This window comes from Vanellus vanellus, assembly GCF_965231255.1.
Source record: "Vanellus vanellus genome assembly, chromosome: 5".
Taxonomy (NCBI): Eukaryota; Metazoa; Chordata; class Aves; order Charadriiformes; family Charadriidae; genus Vanellus; species Vanellus vanellus.
The window spans coordinates 42,894,374-42,911,346 of record NC_138910.1 but is presented as its reverse complement, the minus strand read 5'-3'; the positions used below and the strand labels follow the sequence as shown (position 1 = coordinate 42,911,346).

The window sequence follows — 16,973 nt, the reverse complement described above, 5'->3', positions numbered from 1 at the left end:
GAAAGAGACAGCATTCTTCTGTCCTGCTCCCCCCTACCCTAGTTCAAACTGCTGCTTTCAGAAAGGAAGCTTACAAAACCGATAGGTTGTATACATCATAAGTTCAGTGTCTGATTGACAGCCAGTGCAGGAAGAATTAAGTCATGAGCACCTTTCTTCAAACCATCGCAGTTCATTTTTGTGGACGCATTTCAAAAGCACCAAGCATACGTGTGTCTGTACAGTAAAAATGGATTGAAGATAGGGGAAAAGAATAGTAGATGATGGCTATTAAACTTGTTCGGTCTGCTGTACTGCTGATGGGGTCAAGTGGAAACAATGCCATCTTTGGCATGTGACACTTTATTTGCGGTAACTCGTCAGTCCTAGACTATGTCAAGTGGTACCTCCAAGTTCAGAATGGCTTCATTGAGGAAAAATAAGCTTTTTCCTTTGTTGGAAGGCAATTATAGCATTAATAACGAAGATTTAAAAAGTAAAAAGTATGAAAATCCTGCAGAAACTGATGTGTGGACCTATGCAGTTCTGTGAATGTTTACAACTTAAGGGGTAACTTCTCAGTCCAGCAGTGTATTGAGTATGCAAGCTGGAATGAAACGACAAATTATAATTGTACAGCAATAATACCTGCCACTTTAAGGCCAGATGTTTTTTGTCTATCTCCTATTTATCTATTTTCAGAGGTATGTTTGGCATCTTCCATAAGCCTGCACCAGTCTGCAAGGTACATTTGAGAGGGCAAGCTTGTAGCTTTCATTGAAATGAGCTGTGCAGCAGCCTCACTCGGGCATTTTCTGCTGAGTATCCTGCTAGTCAAGGGCTCAGACACCTTCAGGAAAATGCAAGTCAGTCCTACCGATTCACGCTTGCAGGTGAATTCAGTTAGCTCCCAGATGTCTGTAAACTGGCTTGGAGACAAGTGATGAAAGAGGTGTAACGTGGTAGCATGATCACACAGCGGAGATGGGATAACTGACATTCTTTGTAAAATTAAGACTTGGAAAGGAAAATACAGGTGTAGTTAAGTTGCTAAAAGAAACCTACAGCTCCTTAATGGACTGTTTGCATTTCGTTCACTCACTGTGAAATCTACTGTGATGTGTGGAAACTCTGACTCAGAGACCCTTACCGAACTTGGCACCGCTAATGAATGGGTTATCAGCTGGGGCTTTCTGATGTTTCTGATGGTGACTTTTACCTTCTGAAACCCAAGATCACAACCATTTTTCACTCCCACTCTGTGCATGCCTGGAGAGGATGTCAGGAAGGAGATGAGACACAGGGAAACTGTTCCCCTTGAAGCCTGCCTTTCCCCCGAGTGAAGTTTGGGCTGGTGGCACGCTGTCTACTCAAGTTTACAGACTGTGTGTGTATGCATTACCACCCCAATAGGCTCTGTCACCGTGGGTTCTGCTGTTATTGTGGTGCTTTCTCCCCCTTTGCTTGTCTCGCCTCAGCTGCTGACTTCTCTGCTAATGCATGTGCTAATGCAAAGACGTGCCGTGCGTCTGCTTCCTAAGGAGAACAGTCCCCTTCTGGTATTTTTGCTCTGCACAGGTAATGCAGCTGTATGATGTCTGGGGAGCTGCGTAGCTGTTCTGCAATATATTCTCCATACCTGTGTGTCTGATTCCGCAGTGTGATGCGACAAGGGGAATAAGGGTGGGGGAGGTTACAGAGGCTATAAAAGCTGTTGGCAATGGTTGAACCCCGCTTGTGTACTTCAAAGGCAACCATGTTGTCCTTTTAGTGGAGCCACCGCAGTCAGAATGGTGCAGCTCTTCCCTTTTTGGCTGAGAGATGACTTCTGTGGCTACCAGCCCTCGAAAAGGGAGCCTTAAGTTTTAAACAAGAGTATACTTTCATTTTAATTCTAAGGGAAGAATGCTCGCTGTTGTCACACCTGTCATCTTTTTTTGTCCCTTTTATTTCTCCACTGAGTAAGTGGAAATACAATGAATAACTTCAGTTCTGTCTCTTTCTTAAAGAGATACATTCCTAGGGCCTCTGTTTTAAGGCAATGATCTAAACGTATCAAGTGGCCTGCATATATTTTTCTGGTGTTGACACACATCAATATGACCAAATTCAACACATTGTGTTTGGGCCCAGCTGTTTCTTTTTTTAAAGGCAGATCAGACACCCAGAATCCATTGGCATCTAATTTAAATTGTTGGCAGATACGTAGCAGACTGTATATCCCTCGTGAAAGTGCTTCATTTGAATTATCCATGGACAGTTTGAATCCATGGATAATTAAATGCACTGTACATAATTAATTTGTAATTGAAATTTTATTAGCTTTGCTGCATTCAACAATTTGTGGGAGCTGCCAGCAGATGGCTCCTTAACCCTTCTAATACCGCACGGAGCCCGCAGTCGCTGCGCTGGAAACGGCTCTCTGATCGTCACGGAGGCTTGATTTGCTCTTCAGGAAAACCATTATGAAAAAAAGCCTTCCCGTCCCGCAGCATATCACCATTCATCAAAGATCAAACAGCATTTTTGAAAGCCTTGGGTTAAACTTTTCAAACTTGAGAGCCAGAGTTTAACAGTTAAATTGCTGCGCTTGAAAATACAGAAACCTGATTCTTGCAGGGGACGTATGCACAAGTCTCTTCCAAACTTGAAGGCTTTGATGGAATTTAAAAGGCCCAAGACTATGATTTATGGAAGCTCAAGTTGTTGCTGAAAACTATTCACTCCTCTGTAGTTCATATTCACATAAATGCTCCAAAGCGCCTAAAGCAGCAAGATGCTGAAACTTGTGATTAGACCTTATCTGTGGGAGCCTCATCAGGCAAATATTCCAGTGCTACAGTGATGATGCCACTGCATTCTGGTTTGTTAAACAGCAAATAACTATAAATGCTGTCTTCCAACAGGATGCATTTAATTTCTTTTGACATTAGAGTAACACAGTGTAAAGCTGCTTTGTCACAAAAACAACACTATATTTGAGCACTGGTGATATTTAACACTTCAAGGGTCTAGGCTTCTAGCGGCCTGAACTGCACCAAGAGAAATTAATTTCTCTGGGATACCTGGAAGAAAGGCTGGCTGTAGTGTTCCCGAATTTCAGCTGTAATGGAAGAGTTTTGTGTGGCATGGAAATGCTAAATACATAGAGACTTCTGTCAATGTACTATGGCAAACTGTACCTGGTTCTTCAGACTGCCAGAAAAATGACCTGTCTGAAGGGTCAATACAGCAATGGTTATGAATAAATGAACCTGATTCAGTAGGGAAAAAATTAATGACAGACTTCAAAATTATGTTGCCTCTAAATGCTGGGATAATATCATTTAATCTTAAACTCCATCGTATTCCTTTTTTGGTATAACACTTTTATAGTCACCTGTGACTATAAAACCAAACAGCCTGATAAGAGTCCCCTAACAGTGATGGTGTTAAAACATTTCTGCAGCTTGCTGCTCTGTAAAACTCCTTGTTCGGTGCAGACAGCTGCACAGCACACACTGAACTGTTGATACACATATACGACTTCTCCGCTGGTATTTCCTCCTGGACACCTCTTTCCCAACCTTTTAGCCTGGTCAGTGTTGCACTAATAACATTTTTCCATGTGTGGCTTTTTGTACAATGTGCTTTCTGTGTGCTGCTGTGGCCCTGGTAAAGGACCGGAGAGGGCTTGTCTCACTCTGGTAGTGATTAACCCGATGGCTGCCTTATGGTTGCTAATGGAAGGCCAGTACTTGTCACTTTTATTGCCTTGGAGTTAAGCCTTAGGGAACTACCTGCATTTTTGCACCTCTGTGTCGCAGAGTCACGCCTTCCACCTCCTCTCCTCGATCTGTTCTGGATTTGCTTTTGTTTCTATGCATCCTTCAGTATCCTTCTTTGCATCTTCTATATAAGCTGTGGTGCTGCTGCAGTGTTTTGTGCCTTAATGGGAACGTGGGAGAGCCAAGCCATTGGTTGGTACAAGCTGGCAGACAGCTCCATTGAGTTCAAGCTGGCTCAATACATGGAAAATGTGGCTTAATTGGTATATTCCAGCATGTTCCAGTTCACGCTTGAAGGATGAGTTTTCTTTTGGGGACTACTAGGAAGTGCTTCTATATTAGAGACAGATCCTCTCTTCTCACTCCAAAGCAGAGCTGCCCTGGCAGGCTTTGCTGTGTCTTTTTGGAGAACCCAAATGCTCAGGCTTGGTGTTTGTAGCTTCTTTCAATAGTTTTCTTATTCAATATTAATGTTTCTTACGTTTCCTTTGAATAGGCAGATTGAAATGTTGGTGTTTTCCTGTTCTGGTATGAGAAGTCATTTCCTCTGTATGACATTTAAAATGCCTGCTTTGAGTAATACACAAGCCTTTCTTTTGGATCAGGGCTGGTATGTGTCTTGCAAGTCTCCTCCCTGAAATAAGGGAGGGGGGCAAAAAGAACTTGGGTCTTGCATCTGAAACAAATTAAAGCTTCATTTTTTCCAATGCTATTCACTTGTTTAGGGTGTCTCCCACGAAACAATTGCCAGCAGCCAACACTCAGTTATGGACGGAAAGTTTCCTAATGGTCATTTTATGCTCTCCCGTTTCCTTTCATTACAGAAACTCCGTTGTTTGCAGATGTGATAGGTAATCGAAAGTGCAAGGTTACTTCACCTTTATCACAGAGCACCATTAATTCTTATTTACTAAATCCTGGTGTTTAACGATGGTTACATGGATCGTAAGATAACAGAAAAAGAACATGTTTCCTGTCATTCACTTACAACTGTGAGTGGAAAGTCTGTATTCTGCTTGACTAACTCTCTATAAAGGTACTTCTGGAGAGCTGGAGCAGAAAGCTTGCTTGACGACAGCCACGGTTGCTGTTTGCAAAAAGACCATGACAAAGAGTGTCTGATTATGGAGACATGGTGAATCTTTCAGCGATGATCTGCATGAAACGCACTTTAACAAGGTGTACTATGGTGTGTCAGTATACTGAGAGCTGTGAATATTAAATAGTGCATGTCAGATGGAAGACACCGTTTGCTTTCATGGCTTGTCTGCTATATGTGCCACTGTGTATTGTAGTCTTGCAATAATCCACGTGTGTTTACACCAGACACTTTTAGCATGGTAAAAAAGAAACTATTTTTTGGCAAATATCAGTGTTCAGCTTCCTCTTGTGAAGGAACTTGTTTTCAGTGTGTGTTGCCCCTGTGTTTGCTTCAGCTTTGGTAACAGTAGATTCCTGTAAAGTAGGATATAAAAGATTCCTTCTCCTTTGATTCCTTGTGAAACTTTTTCACTAACATATAAATAACTTCCCTTGCTGCAACTTGTGTCCCTTGCTTCTTGTCCTATTGCTGTGCACCTCTGGGAAAAGTCTGGCTCTTCTCTGTATTTTCTCATGAAGCCTCTGAAAACAGCAGTTAGACTCCCTCTTGCTCCAGCCTTCTCTTAGGCTGAAACAACCGGATTTGTTGTTCAGCTTACCTCATGCACTCCTTATCTTCACGGCTCTCCACTGGACCTGCTTGCTTGTCAATGCCTGTATTGTAACAGGATAGCCCAATACTGGACAGAGTGCCCAGTTGTGGTCTCGTAAGTGCCAAATAGTGGGGAATAATTAATTGCTTTAAGAGGTTAGCTATTCTTTTGCTGGTATAGACCAGTATTTGGATGACTTTTTGCTGCATGGACACGCTGCTGACTCGTGTTCAGCTTGCCGTCCTTAAGAATCCCCAGTCCTTTCCTGCAAAGCTGCTTTCTAGTTGGTAGGCTACAGCATGGACCTCTTTGTGCTGTTGCATGGAGTTACTCCATTCCAGGTGGAGGACTGTGATGCTGGATGGGAGCATTGGATGTTATAAAGAAGCAGCCAACTGATGGCAGGACAAATGGGGAATGCGTGTTTGTGGCAGGGACTTAAAAGTTCCCAGAGACAGGGAAAAGGAGACACATCTGGCATTGTTAAGATCAAAAAAAACAGGGATTGTAACTGTAGAGGTGAGAGCCTGCATGGATGGAGGATTGTTTCCAGCCTGGCTCTGAGAACTTACAGGATCTGAGTTGAAATCATCAGCAGATTGGACTCAGCCATGGGGAGAGAAGGTGGCAGGGAGAGGTGAAACAACCAAAGGAATTATGAATGAAAATTGAGCATAGTTGATTGGAATGATGCTAAGACAGTCTGGTGCTCTGTCAATACGAGTTTGCATAGAAATGAGCGTGCAGATGATGTATCCCTTGGAAATACATACTCTGTACTGTTTGCTCTGTTGTTAAAGGAGCAAAGTTTGAAGCAGTACTGCTGTTGCAGTTGGAACAAATCGCCTTTTGATAAGCAAGTGCCTGGACAGCCCTTATTCCAAGTCCATGTGATTGACTGTGAGCAACTTCCATCCTGGTAATTCATGGAGGTTCACTGAAGTGTCATTGCTTCTTTTGTAAGAGCTACAGCAGAGAAGTAAGCTTGGACCGCTCCCCATAATTTTGTTGAAGGTAATGGATAAAGTTTCCATTTGTCCTTAAGTAATGTGGAAAAATGTAAGGTTTTTATATACCCATATCTAGACTTATGTACGTATATACGTAATGTGTGTATATACTTGCATATCTAGTGTGTATAGATATACACGCATTTTATGTATGTTTCAGTTATTGTATATATGACACATATGCATGTACACATAAAAAACCTTAATATCTTCAGCTGGAACCTTCTATAGGAGTAAAAAGGCTGGCCTCCTTTCTCCTGTGTTTAAAGACCTTGTGCTCTAGCAGGGACTAAATGATGGAAAGCATGGTGTGTGTGCTGCGCCTGCAGCCAGACGTGTGCTTTGCTATTGATGAGGGCAGAGAAACTAAGTGGAGAAGGGTGAAATGTGCAGAGCAGAGGGAGGAGAGGGAGTATTAGCTCAGTCTAATGGCACTAGCTTGTGTCAGGGAGTACTAGACCCAGTGTTAGTGTTACGGCATCAAAGGTGCCTGATCACAGCACCGTTGCTTTTCCTTAGGCACTGCTCGGACCAGCAAGAAATGGGGTCCTTGGGGATTGCTTTGCTTTTAACTGTGAAACCTGTCTTTTCTGGGGATGGAGCCACCTGTCGCAAAATCTGCTATAACATCGGATTTAATAAAATACATCTGATAAATCCCAGGGAAGTCCAGTTTGAATTCAGTCTTTTAGTAGGCCTCTGGCACTGGAAAAAATACTGTATTTGGCTTTTCCTAGTGTATGTGCTGTGTTTTTTCTTTCTAAGAGTATTTTGTCTGGAAATGTTTACCAGCTTCCTTCCTTAGCAGAAATGCTGAGGACTTAAAATGTGGAAGAAATCCTGCCAGGATAGTGTCTTTTTCCTGAAGAGGATTTGGGATATGTTCTTCACAGTTCATACGCCTTCTTTCATTTCCAGACTTCTCATACATTTCTGTTAATGTAATCCTGAACTAGGATTCCCTCTTTTGAAAAGCTTGCTGATAGGTAAACAGAGAGCAGTATAGGGGAGAGTTGGTTTACAGCAACAGTCCCAGAGAGGAAATTTTTGACCACCCCCAGTCTAGTATTTGATTAAATGCTGCATGGCAAGCATTCCTGACTGATGTGCATATAAACAGAGAACAGAATTTTCTTTATCTATGATGCTTTCCATATTCAAGGTAACACAAAGCTTGCACAAATGTTAATGTGAAAAATATGGCTACTACGAGTGATTTCTCAAAGGGCATTGTATCCCCTAAAGCGGTGCACACACACTGGCTGTCAACAACTGGTTTTGAAGACTTGGAAGCAGGGAGGGAATTTCAAATTGGGTTGGCAGTCCTTTGGGCCTTGGGCAGCTTTGCCCTCGTATGACTGGTGCGTCTACTCCTTGGTATGGATGAACTACAATTCAATTCCCTCTTTGTTCCACAAAAGATGTGAAGAACTGAACAAACTTTGTAGAGAAGTACACAAAACACAGTACCTTGAGAATCATGTGAAGCATCATTTGCAGGCCATTCTTGCCTGGATATTTCCCAGCGATGTTGGAAGCAGATAAATCAAACAGGTTGGCTCCTGTTTCTGTGCAGATGGCATGGACCAGCATTTTCTTTCCAACACCAGTGGGTCCAGCTAGTAACAAGGCTTTCACCACAGGAGCCTTCTCATGGACTGTTTGGGAACCTGTAAAAAGTCATAAGGCAGTATTACTGCTTTCATTTGAGTCTGCCATAAAGGTAATGGAATGATTCCTCCTTTTTTTTTCTTCATGGTAAATAATTTATAATGTGATTTCATTGTTTCCTTAATATGGTGTAAGTGCTCTTGAGTTCAATTCTGTAGAACCAAAGCTGTGGCCGTAACACACTTGAGTTAACATCCCTGTTTGTAGCAAAACTCAACCTCCCTTATTTGCACCTTCTGATGGGCAAACTTCAGCCCTATATCTATGTGAGCTAAGAGAAATGTAATTCATGGGTAAACTTTTGAGGATGGACACAAGATAAGAGCACTGAAATGGAACTGCTGCTGGTGGCTATGTGTACAGACAAGCCTGGTGCTCTGCACGGGGTGCTTGCCTTCAGTTACACAGCAGTTGTTAACTCCCTCAGCTGTCAGGCAGAGGTAGAGATGTACCTGTGGCTTTAACCTTTGCATTTGTTGTCAGAGCAGGTCCTCGCTTCCTGCAGTAGGACAAGGGAGTAGTAGACTCATGTTGCACATAGGACTAGGAGAATTCCTTCCTCCTGCTGTCTGAAATGATACTTTCCAGCCTCCTCATCTTTAAAGAAAACAAACTAATGGGACTATCTGTTGGAGCTGTGTTTGCCAGTGATTTTGAAACCAGATGTTACCATGTGTTTTATTTTCTCTCCTTTAACTTCTGCCTGCACTTTCCTTTTTGGGTAATTTTTCCTCTTAAACGTTATTGCTGTTCACTGAGCATTGGAGACTCTGACTGTTGTCACTTAGGTTAGCTCTGCTCCAAAATCCTTCACTGCTGATATCCCCTCTACATGTGCCTGCTGAGTGTGGTGTTAGTTCGTGTGCGGAGGAGCCAATATTCTTCCCCAGTCTGGAACACGGCAGATGCACGTTGCAGAGCAGGCACAATATAGCTGGTAGGAGAAGGCGGATCCTTTTCCGTTCCCTTCTTTTTATTTGGGTGAGCAAATGCCAGGGTTGCTATGCTTCACTTGCTCCACCAGCAGCGATGACTGCTCAGCACTTCTAAATCTGTCTCTATGGCTGCTCCAGGTAAATTCATTATGGGCTGTAAGAAATATCCTTCATCACCTGAGAAAGCCTGGCAGAAATGCCTGTGTTGAGAAAACAGAACCACAGAGAGAGATTTAGGCGGTTGACGGTGATAGAACTTGTTTTCCCTGCAGGTCTGTTGCTGTATGAATTAGGTGAAGCTCCAGAGATGGAAGAAATGTCAAATGCTTTATTTGTACCCACTGGTAGTACAGTAACATCACTGCCTTGATGCCTAAAAACATCTTGTGCCAGTAGTGGTGGTTGTTATAAAGTCAGATTTGAAAATCTCTGTAAGCATCCACTACTTCTGAAGGTTTTCGAGACTGGTCAGACTCATCAGACGATGGGACTAGTGGGGGAAACTGGCCTCAAAGGTGATGGGCTGTGGAGGGAGCCTATGGCTTAGTCTGGAAAAGTTCTCCAGGTTAAGGGGGACAGCCTGATTCCCCAAGAATGGATTTGTTTTTAAATACCAATCAGGCTGCCTATCTGTGTCCTAATGGTATAACGTCCCAAATAAATGACAATGAACTGAGTGCTAAGATGAATGCCATTATTTCAGCACTGTGCAGGATGTAGTGAAGTTGTCAGCCGCCCAGGCTTTATTAATATTTGGTCGTTCCATACCAATCTATTACTATTACACATAGATTTATTATGAGGGGAGCAGCAGACTCCTCTGTGGTTAAAGATGAAGTATATCTTCTACTATTATTTCTCCTTTCAGCTGCTTATAATTTTCTCGGTGCCGTTTAAGCTGGAGCTTTCCTTGCTGTCAGGTGACTATTTTGAGAAAAACTCTCACTTCTACACATAGACAATTACATAGTGATTAACTAGTTCTGAGACCAATTAAGTAAAATGTCAACCATAACATATCACCCAAAAGGTGAAACCATTCCTGTGCCTTTTTTGGCTCATGCAAGATCTTTCTTTTCTTTCTCTCCTTTTTTATTTTTTTATTTTTTTTCTCAGAGGCATTTTTCAAACTGCTATTGCAAATATATTCTGTTTGTTTAAATAGTCCAGGGTCTCTTCTCCCTGGATGGCATTTTCAGCCAAATGTATAAATGGCAGAAAATGTACGGATTCTCTTTCCTCTTGCCTTGGGGGTGTCTTGGGGCTTGATTTCAGTAGATTAGATAGTGTTAAAACATACCACCAGAGGAGTTACATGTGAAATACCACATTGCAGTCAGTGCAGAAGAGGGATAAGTGCTGAGCGCTCTCAGCTGATTGCGGTCAAACTTGAAGCCAACCCCTGAGGGTTTACCCCAAACCAGCTGAGAGTGTTTTAGATGGGAAGACCCTATCTAGATTGGAGGCAGGGGTGCTGCTAGCATCCCGTTTCTTAACCTGACTCTTCAAATTGAGCTGTAGGGCAGAACGAGCACTCTTCTCTTCCCAAAGCCCAAACGAAGCAGAGTTGTGCGCTGTTGCACCAAGCTTTCTCCAACACATCGAGCCTGCTTTGGGGCTTTTAGGGGGAGCCAGGAAATGCCCGAGGAGAGCCACAGAGCATGTACGTACAGAATAGCCTGAGCACCAGTCCTTCTGGAAGGCACGCAAAGGGGAGGGAAAAGCAGAAGCTCTCTGTCATCTCTGCTCCATTTGCCAGAATGGGAGGCAGGGAGATGTCAGCTATTTTGCCCTATAAAGGGGATGAGTAGACAAGGAAACAGGCGGGGGGAGGATATGCCTAGTTAAAATCTCCCTGAAATCCAATCAAGAGTGGAACAGGATGCAAGCGAAGTACAAGTAGAAACCCTTGAGACAGGCACTTCTTGCAATCTTTAGCACTTGGCTTAATGCTGTTCCCAAGCAAAATATGGGATACATTTTATATTAAAAGCAAACAACCTGATCCAGCAAAGCCTTGTTAGATATTGGCTCAGTCTGGCATTAAAATGGCAAGGGCATTTTAAAAATGTTCTCTATGATGTACAAAATGTATTCAGACTAATTCCTTAAATGATTGCATTGCTTAGTACTGAGTAACATTAGCCAGCTTGTAAAAGGTAAATTGCAACCTTAGCCCTTCTCTTAACTTGATTAATTTTGATCACTGGAGCTTGTTTTAGCTATTATCTTTCCCAAGTGATTTCCTTTTATGTGCTGCCATTCACAAACTTAACATGCAAACAGAGATGGTATGGAAATGCAATACCTGACAATAGCATGTGCGAGCTCCTGTATGCACTATTAAAATGATGTGATCTTCACTCAGAAGGCTTAATTGAAAAACAATTATACTGCAAAATGCTTTAGATTACGATTAATCAAGCCCTGTCAAAGCCAGTAAAAATGCACGTTACCGACAGGAAGCAAAGCCATTGTATTCTGCCCTGTAGTAATTTTTGCTGTGCTCTTACCTAATGGCAATATTCCGTACAGTGCTATTAGCTGTCTGACATCTGCGAGAGAGGGCATTGGCTCTATATCTACCTGACGAAGTGTGGTCCCCAGATAGCTGTACTCGCCTGTAGGGAGGAAGCGTGGTCTTAATAAATGTGACAGTGCATTGTTATAAAATGCATAACTCAAGTAATGAAAAACTACCACAGAATACCAATACAACATACTCTCAGCAAACCCAGTACCGTCAAGGGACAGGGACTCAAACAGGGCAATATTGTTGTGGAATGCAGCCCTGAGAAATTTGAAAGGTGAACTGCAAAGGAAAATGAAGTTAAACACACCGTGGACGTTCCCTTCCAGACTGTGGAAGGCATTCAGCAGAGCAGTCCGTCTCGAGTAACCTTTTAAAGAAACTTTGTGGAGAAGAATCATTAGTAGCACCATAAATCACACTGCTGGCAAAGGATTTCTAGATTTGCGATTTTGCGGGGCTGGAATCCCAGTGAACCACGCTCTATCAAAAGGATTTCAAAAAGGGGGAAAAGATATTTTAACAAGTGTTTCCCCTGGCTGCATCACATCTCACCTTCTCACTGTGTTAGACATTTAAGTGTGTCACCTAATTTGGTGGGGCTCTTTGCTTTGCAGTTCATCTTTTTTGTTCAAACAACCCTCCACAAAACAACCCAAGAAAACTAAAAATCCCTGACATGAACTGAAACCATCTAATCTTGCCTCAGCTCTTGTTACAGAGCCATAATCACATTGCTTGCCCTGTCAAACCCCATATACAAGACACGTTAGAGAACAAAGATCCAGAAGAATGGGCCACAAGCAAGAAAACTAGTTGTGACAATGGGGTTGATAATTTTTTAGCATTAAATACATGTCGTTATGGTGAATATTATTGAAAAATAATAGCATATTATGTTTTATTGGAGATAAAAAGGGAGAGCACTAGAGCTCTCTGGAGCAGAGGTAAATTAGCAATGGTTAAGAGGAAAAAGTGGAGTTGTAATCTGGGGGCAAAAAGACAGGCAAGCCCTGGTGCAACTGCCCCCTCCCCTCTGAAGAATAAAATTCTTTTCAGGTTTTATCTTTTATTTAAGGAGAAATCAAAAAAACTGGATAGGAATTAATCTTCACAGATTTAATTAGAAGGCATCAAAGGGTTTAATTGCAACTGAGCATAAATCACAGTGGATATTCTCTGACTAATTTAGATAAGGTCACCAAGAAAATTAGTTCAGTGATGTCAGTTTGTCATAGAGGGGGGACATTTTGGTGCCTTTACTCGCTGTGTAGCACAATTCCACTCTTTGTCCTTTCGCCAGCAATTGGGAGCGCGTGACCTTCCTTAGACTTCAGCCCTGTAACAGTGGAGTAGATGACTTATTTTTCTGCAGGCTTTGACTGCTTAGAACCTTAAAGGGGGACGTTTTTTAAAAGAAAAGTTAGGTCCAAATCGTGGGCCAATTTTTAAATGCCTTCTGTGTCTTGTTCTTTTAGCTCAAGCAGTATGACTGAGTTTTGAGTGGGGAAAAGCTGGCTTTAACAGTCCAGGCCATCTTCTTGCTGCCTGGCCTGCATGGGCCAGCAGCTGTGCTGGGACATGCGGGGGGACTTGGCATGGGTGTAGGCAGCCAGGTGAATACCACTAGACTCCGCGCTTTTGTGTCTAACATCTTTTGCTGCTGGGAAGTGAATATTCCTTGTGCAATTTGGAGCAGCCCTTGTGTTGCTCTGCTGCAGAGGAGCCAAGGCTTCAAACCTCAGGGTCAAGGGAAGATGGCCGAAAGCAATCTCAGTCTGCTTCCAAGTTGGATGTTACCAGCTGTTAATTATTATCCACTGGCTAAGAAGCGCTTTCAAAACATGCGTGGTAGGGAATGTTTGTTGGATAAAAGTGACCTTGATGGTACTGGTTGGGTGAACGAAGGAATAATGAAAATCTTCCATTACTTTACTTTGTGATCTTTAATGAGCGTAAAACGGATGGAATACTTGTTAATTCAGCCTTTAACAGAGTGGGAAAAGACTGAAGGCAGTAATAGGTGCTTCTAAGAGTTTTTATAAACATGGCATTTAGAGGTGATGTACGAGAATCCAGCTTTTCTGTCTCAGATACATATTGCATTAACAGCCGGTGGCATTGTGGCTTCTGGATGTCTGTAAGTTCAGATAATGGTGGCCTTTGAAAAAACTGAATTTTGGGTTTTTTTTTTTTTGCTGCTAAAGTTCCTGTGACTTTACTATACATCACCAAATACTTTTGGAGATGGTGTCAGACCCCTGTGCAGCCTGCAAGCAGGGTTTTTTTGGCTCTGTGTAGAGCATGGGCAAGCGTGTCTGCAGCTGCAGGTAACAAACTGGGCAAGAGGACTATGAAATGCAGAACTAAGCAGAGACACATCTCTCTAAAATCAAGGGCCAGATATGCCTTGAAGCGCTATGCAAAGTTTGGGGGCTGTCAGGGAGGTGGAGGTAAGGGGGTGAGTCTTCTCTACTGAATGAACAAATGCTGAAGGTATGATTTTTGCTGTTTGGAAAATATTCTGGATGGATTACAACCATCTGATAGACTTGCACTGTCTTGCCCATGCCTGGCCAGTGCTCCTTAAAGGATGTCCTGGTTCCACCTCAGAGTGGCTTGTGACATCCAAAACCATTCAAGGCTTCCAGGTGTTAGTGCTTGGAGCTAAGCACCAGCTCTACAAACAGGTCCTGGTTTCAGCAGCAGAAGTGAAAGGTACTAAGCACCCTGCAGAAACAGACTTGATTTGCATACGTGGCTTTAGATATTACACTTTCAGGACTTTCTGACTTTAATTACTCTTTAACTCATTCTTGACTGGAAATAGGGGTCAGTGAACATTGAAGGGCTGGAGGTTTGGTGAGACTAGAAACTGTATTAGCTGTAAAACATGTACTTTACCAACATAATCGGAGAGATGCACAGTCTTGGCTTTTATTAGTAATCCTTCTTCCACTAGTTCTCTGTACAGAGAATCGATGGTCCTATGGGCAAGAGACATCACTCAAATTCTAGGGAACTGTAAGTAAAAGTTTAGTCCTTCAATAACTGAACTAGCTTCAGAGTTATTTATGCTTCCTTAGCTTTATAAATATATTTTGTAGCTCAGAAGTAAAGGTGATTAGCGCCATCAATATGAAATCAATAAGTACAGTTTTCTGCGTTACGGCAAGGTATCTCTCTTATTACCTCACACACCGCACGGCTCCCTCTCACACTAGTTCCATTACCCATTTCCAGGTGATGCAAGATCAGTTTTGACTTGTGTAATAGACTCATTCATTAATATCAATTACTGGGAAATTATTTTTAAATTATATAGTAATAGCAATCCTAACACTACTATACCTATTCACTTAGCTCTCCAATTAGTAGTAATTCATTAATTCTTCCTGGAATTTATTCTGTTTTCAATAGACAGCCTCATCTTGTCAGGAACATACTGGGAATGACTCAGTTGGAGCAACCGGTGGTCCACCTACTGCAGTCTTGGGGTGATGCTGGCCAAAGGAGGATGGGGGGGAAAAAACACAGTGGAAACTGCAGCATAACTTCTCTAGTGGAACGGTTTCTATCTGTCTCCATTAGTGGCTGGAAATAGTTCCCCATAATTGCAGATTTAATACACTTACACTTGTATCCAGTTTTCTATTGGTGTGGATGTTCTCCTTAGTCTCTCTTTTGGAGTTCTATCTAAATATTAATTTCAATTACATTTTTGGCACTGGGTTCTACAGATTGATACTCTTTCAAGAATTACATAAAATGGATAAGCCTGTTAGAAATTCTTCTTACATTGTTAGTCTAAACAATATTGATTTGAACTTTTCTAGGTCTTTCACTGTTTGTGCACTTTTCACATCCTTTCCCTCAATATCTGAGGTTTTTTGTCTCTGTCACTTATCTTAATTGGGACGTTCTGGTATTGCTACAATAAAAATATTTAATAGTAACTCTCAGCTGGCTAATAAAACCATATATATGACTTGAGACCTGCAGCCTTTTTCCATTTCAGCTGGGAAGTTTTATGTTTATGCAGTGTTAGTGGCACAATTAATATAGGACTAGTAATAAAGAAATACAAAATTTAACACACCTTCAACAACGTTGATTTTGCCACTCTGACTCTTGCTTTCATTTTCAGAGATTTTGTGTTGGAGTACGCATCATAAAACAAGCAGAAGCTAGAATGGGACTAGCCTGACAGTTCTGTTGGGAGCATGACTTCTACTTTTCCTGTCTTATTTTTACTGTGCAAGCTTAATGATGCATGCCCTGAGTCTCCTCCAAGTAAGTGTGATATGATGATTGGCCTCTGTTGACAAAAGCCCCCTGTGTCCCCTCCGCCATGTCAAAAATGAGATGAACGTGAGCCTCTCTTGGTTATTTCTGAAATACTTCCTCCTTCCCTGCTCAGCAGGGAAGAGCAAAGCATTGGAGCCAAAATGCCACATAAACTCTGATTAAAAGCCAGCTACTAAAAAGCTTGTGTTCTTAAGTGGCTGCACATTGCATTAAGTTTGTTTATAAGAAGCAGGTATGTGCAAGAGTAATTTTAAAAGCCCAGAACATATGCATACTTGTTAGACTTTGGCACTGTTCTTGTAAGAGAGGTCATGCTCTGTTATAGTCCACGACATGTTTATTTTACATATCTGCTTGGAGAGCTTTTTTTTTTTTTTATTTTAAAGCAGGTAAAGACATCATTGACTGGTTGTGTAGTACTAGCACCCAAATGATCTAGTCCAGGTCTTGCTGTGCGTGTCCTGTATGAATGGATCTGTGGGGTGAATCCCATGTGCTTCCTCCTGTAGCAATCGAGTTGTGTGTGTCTTCATGCTGTTTTCCAGCCCTACTCTTTTAGGAGCTGGGTCTGCTCCTGCCCTGCACTGCTGCTGGGTCAGCAGGTCCCAGTGGTGATATTTCTACGTAGGTGTCTGTATTCCATGTACAGGTGAAAAATCAGTGAATGCATCATGAGCTCACTGAAAATGTAATGTCAAAAGAAGAAATCCTCTCAAATCCTCCAAATAAAATAATGGTGCTTAAAAGAGCAAGGATACACAAATTGCCAGATCTGCCAGGACTCTTATTGATAAATAAGACTCATTTAATGACGTGTACATTTTACCGAAGATGTAAAGGGTGATTTATAAGGTACAGGGGCCTGTCTGTAGCCTCCCTCATCAGGCTTCAGCTGGGATGGAAAATCTGACAGTCAACAAAACGGCCAGGTGCTTCTGCACCTGCAGAGAGGATGGCAAACGGGGACAATACCCTGCCTAAATGTTATGTGTGCTTAGCTTTGCATACCGGAATTAACCTGACTGAAGTTGATGGTGACTGGCCTTGGTGGTGTGTTGCTGCAGAATGAGTATCTTAAT

General features: G+C 42.2%; 1 protein-coding gene across 1 annotated transcript in view; it reads right to left on the bottom strand.

The window, feature by feature from the left end:
• Positions 1-16,973, bottom strand: part of DRC11 (dynein regulatory complex subunit 11) — a gene marked incomplete at both ends in the record, with an annotated part of 107,989 nt that overhangs the window by 13,132 nt on the left and 77,884 nt on the right. Inside the window, 3 exons of the mRNA XM_082484009.1 lie at positions 7,921-8,120; positions 11,570-11,677; positions 14,491-14,573. Of these exons, the coding sequence (XP_082340135.1) occupies positions 7,921-8,120; positions 11,570-11,677; positions 14,491-14,573 (391 nt within the window). The remainder of the gene's footprint in view (positions 1-7,920; positions 8,121-11,569; positions 11,678-14,490; positions 14,574-16,973) is intronic.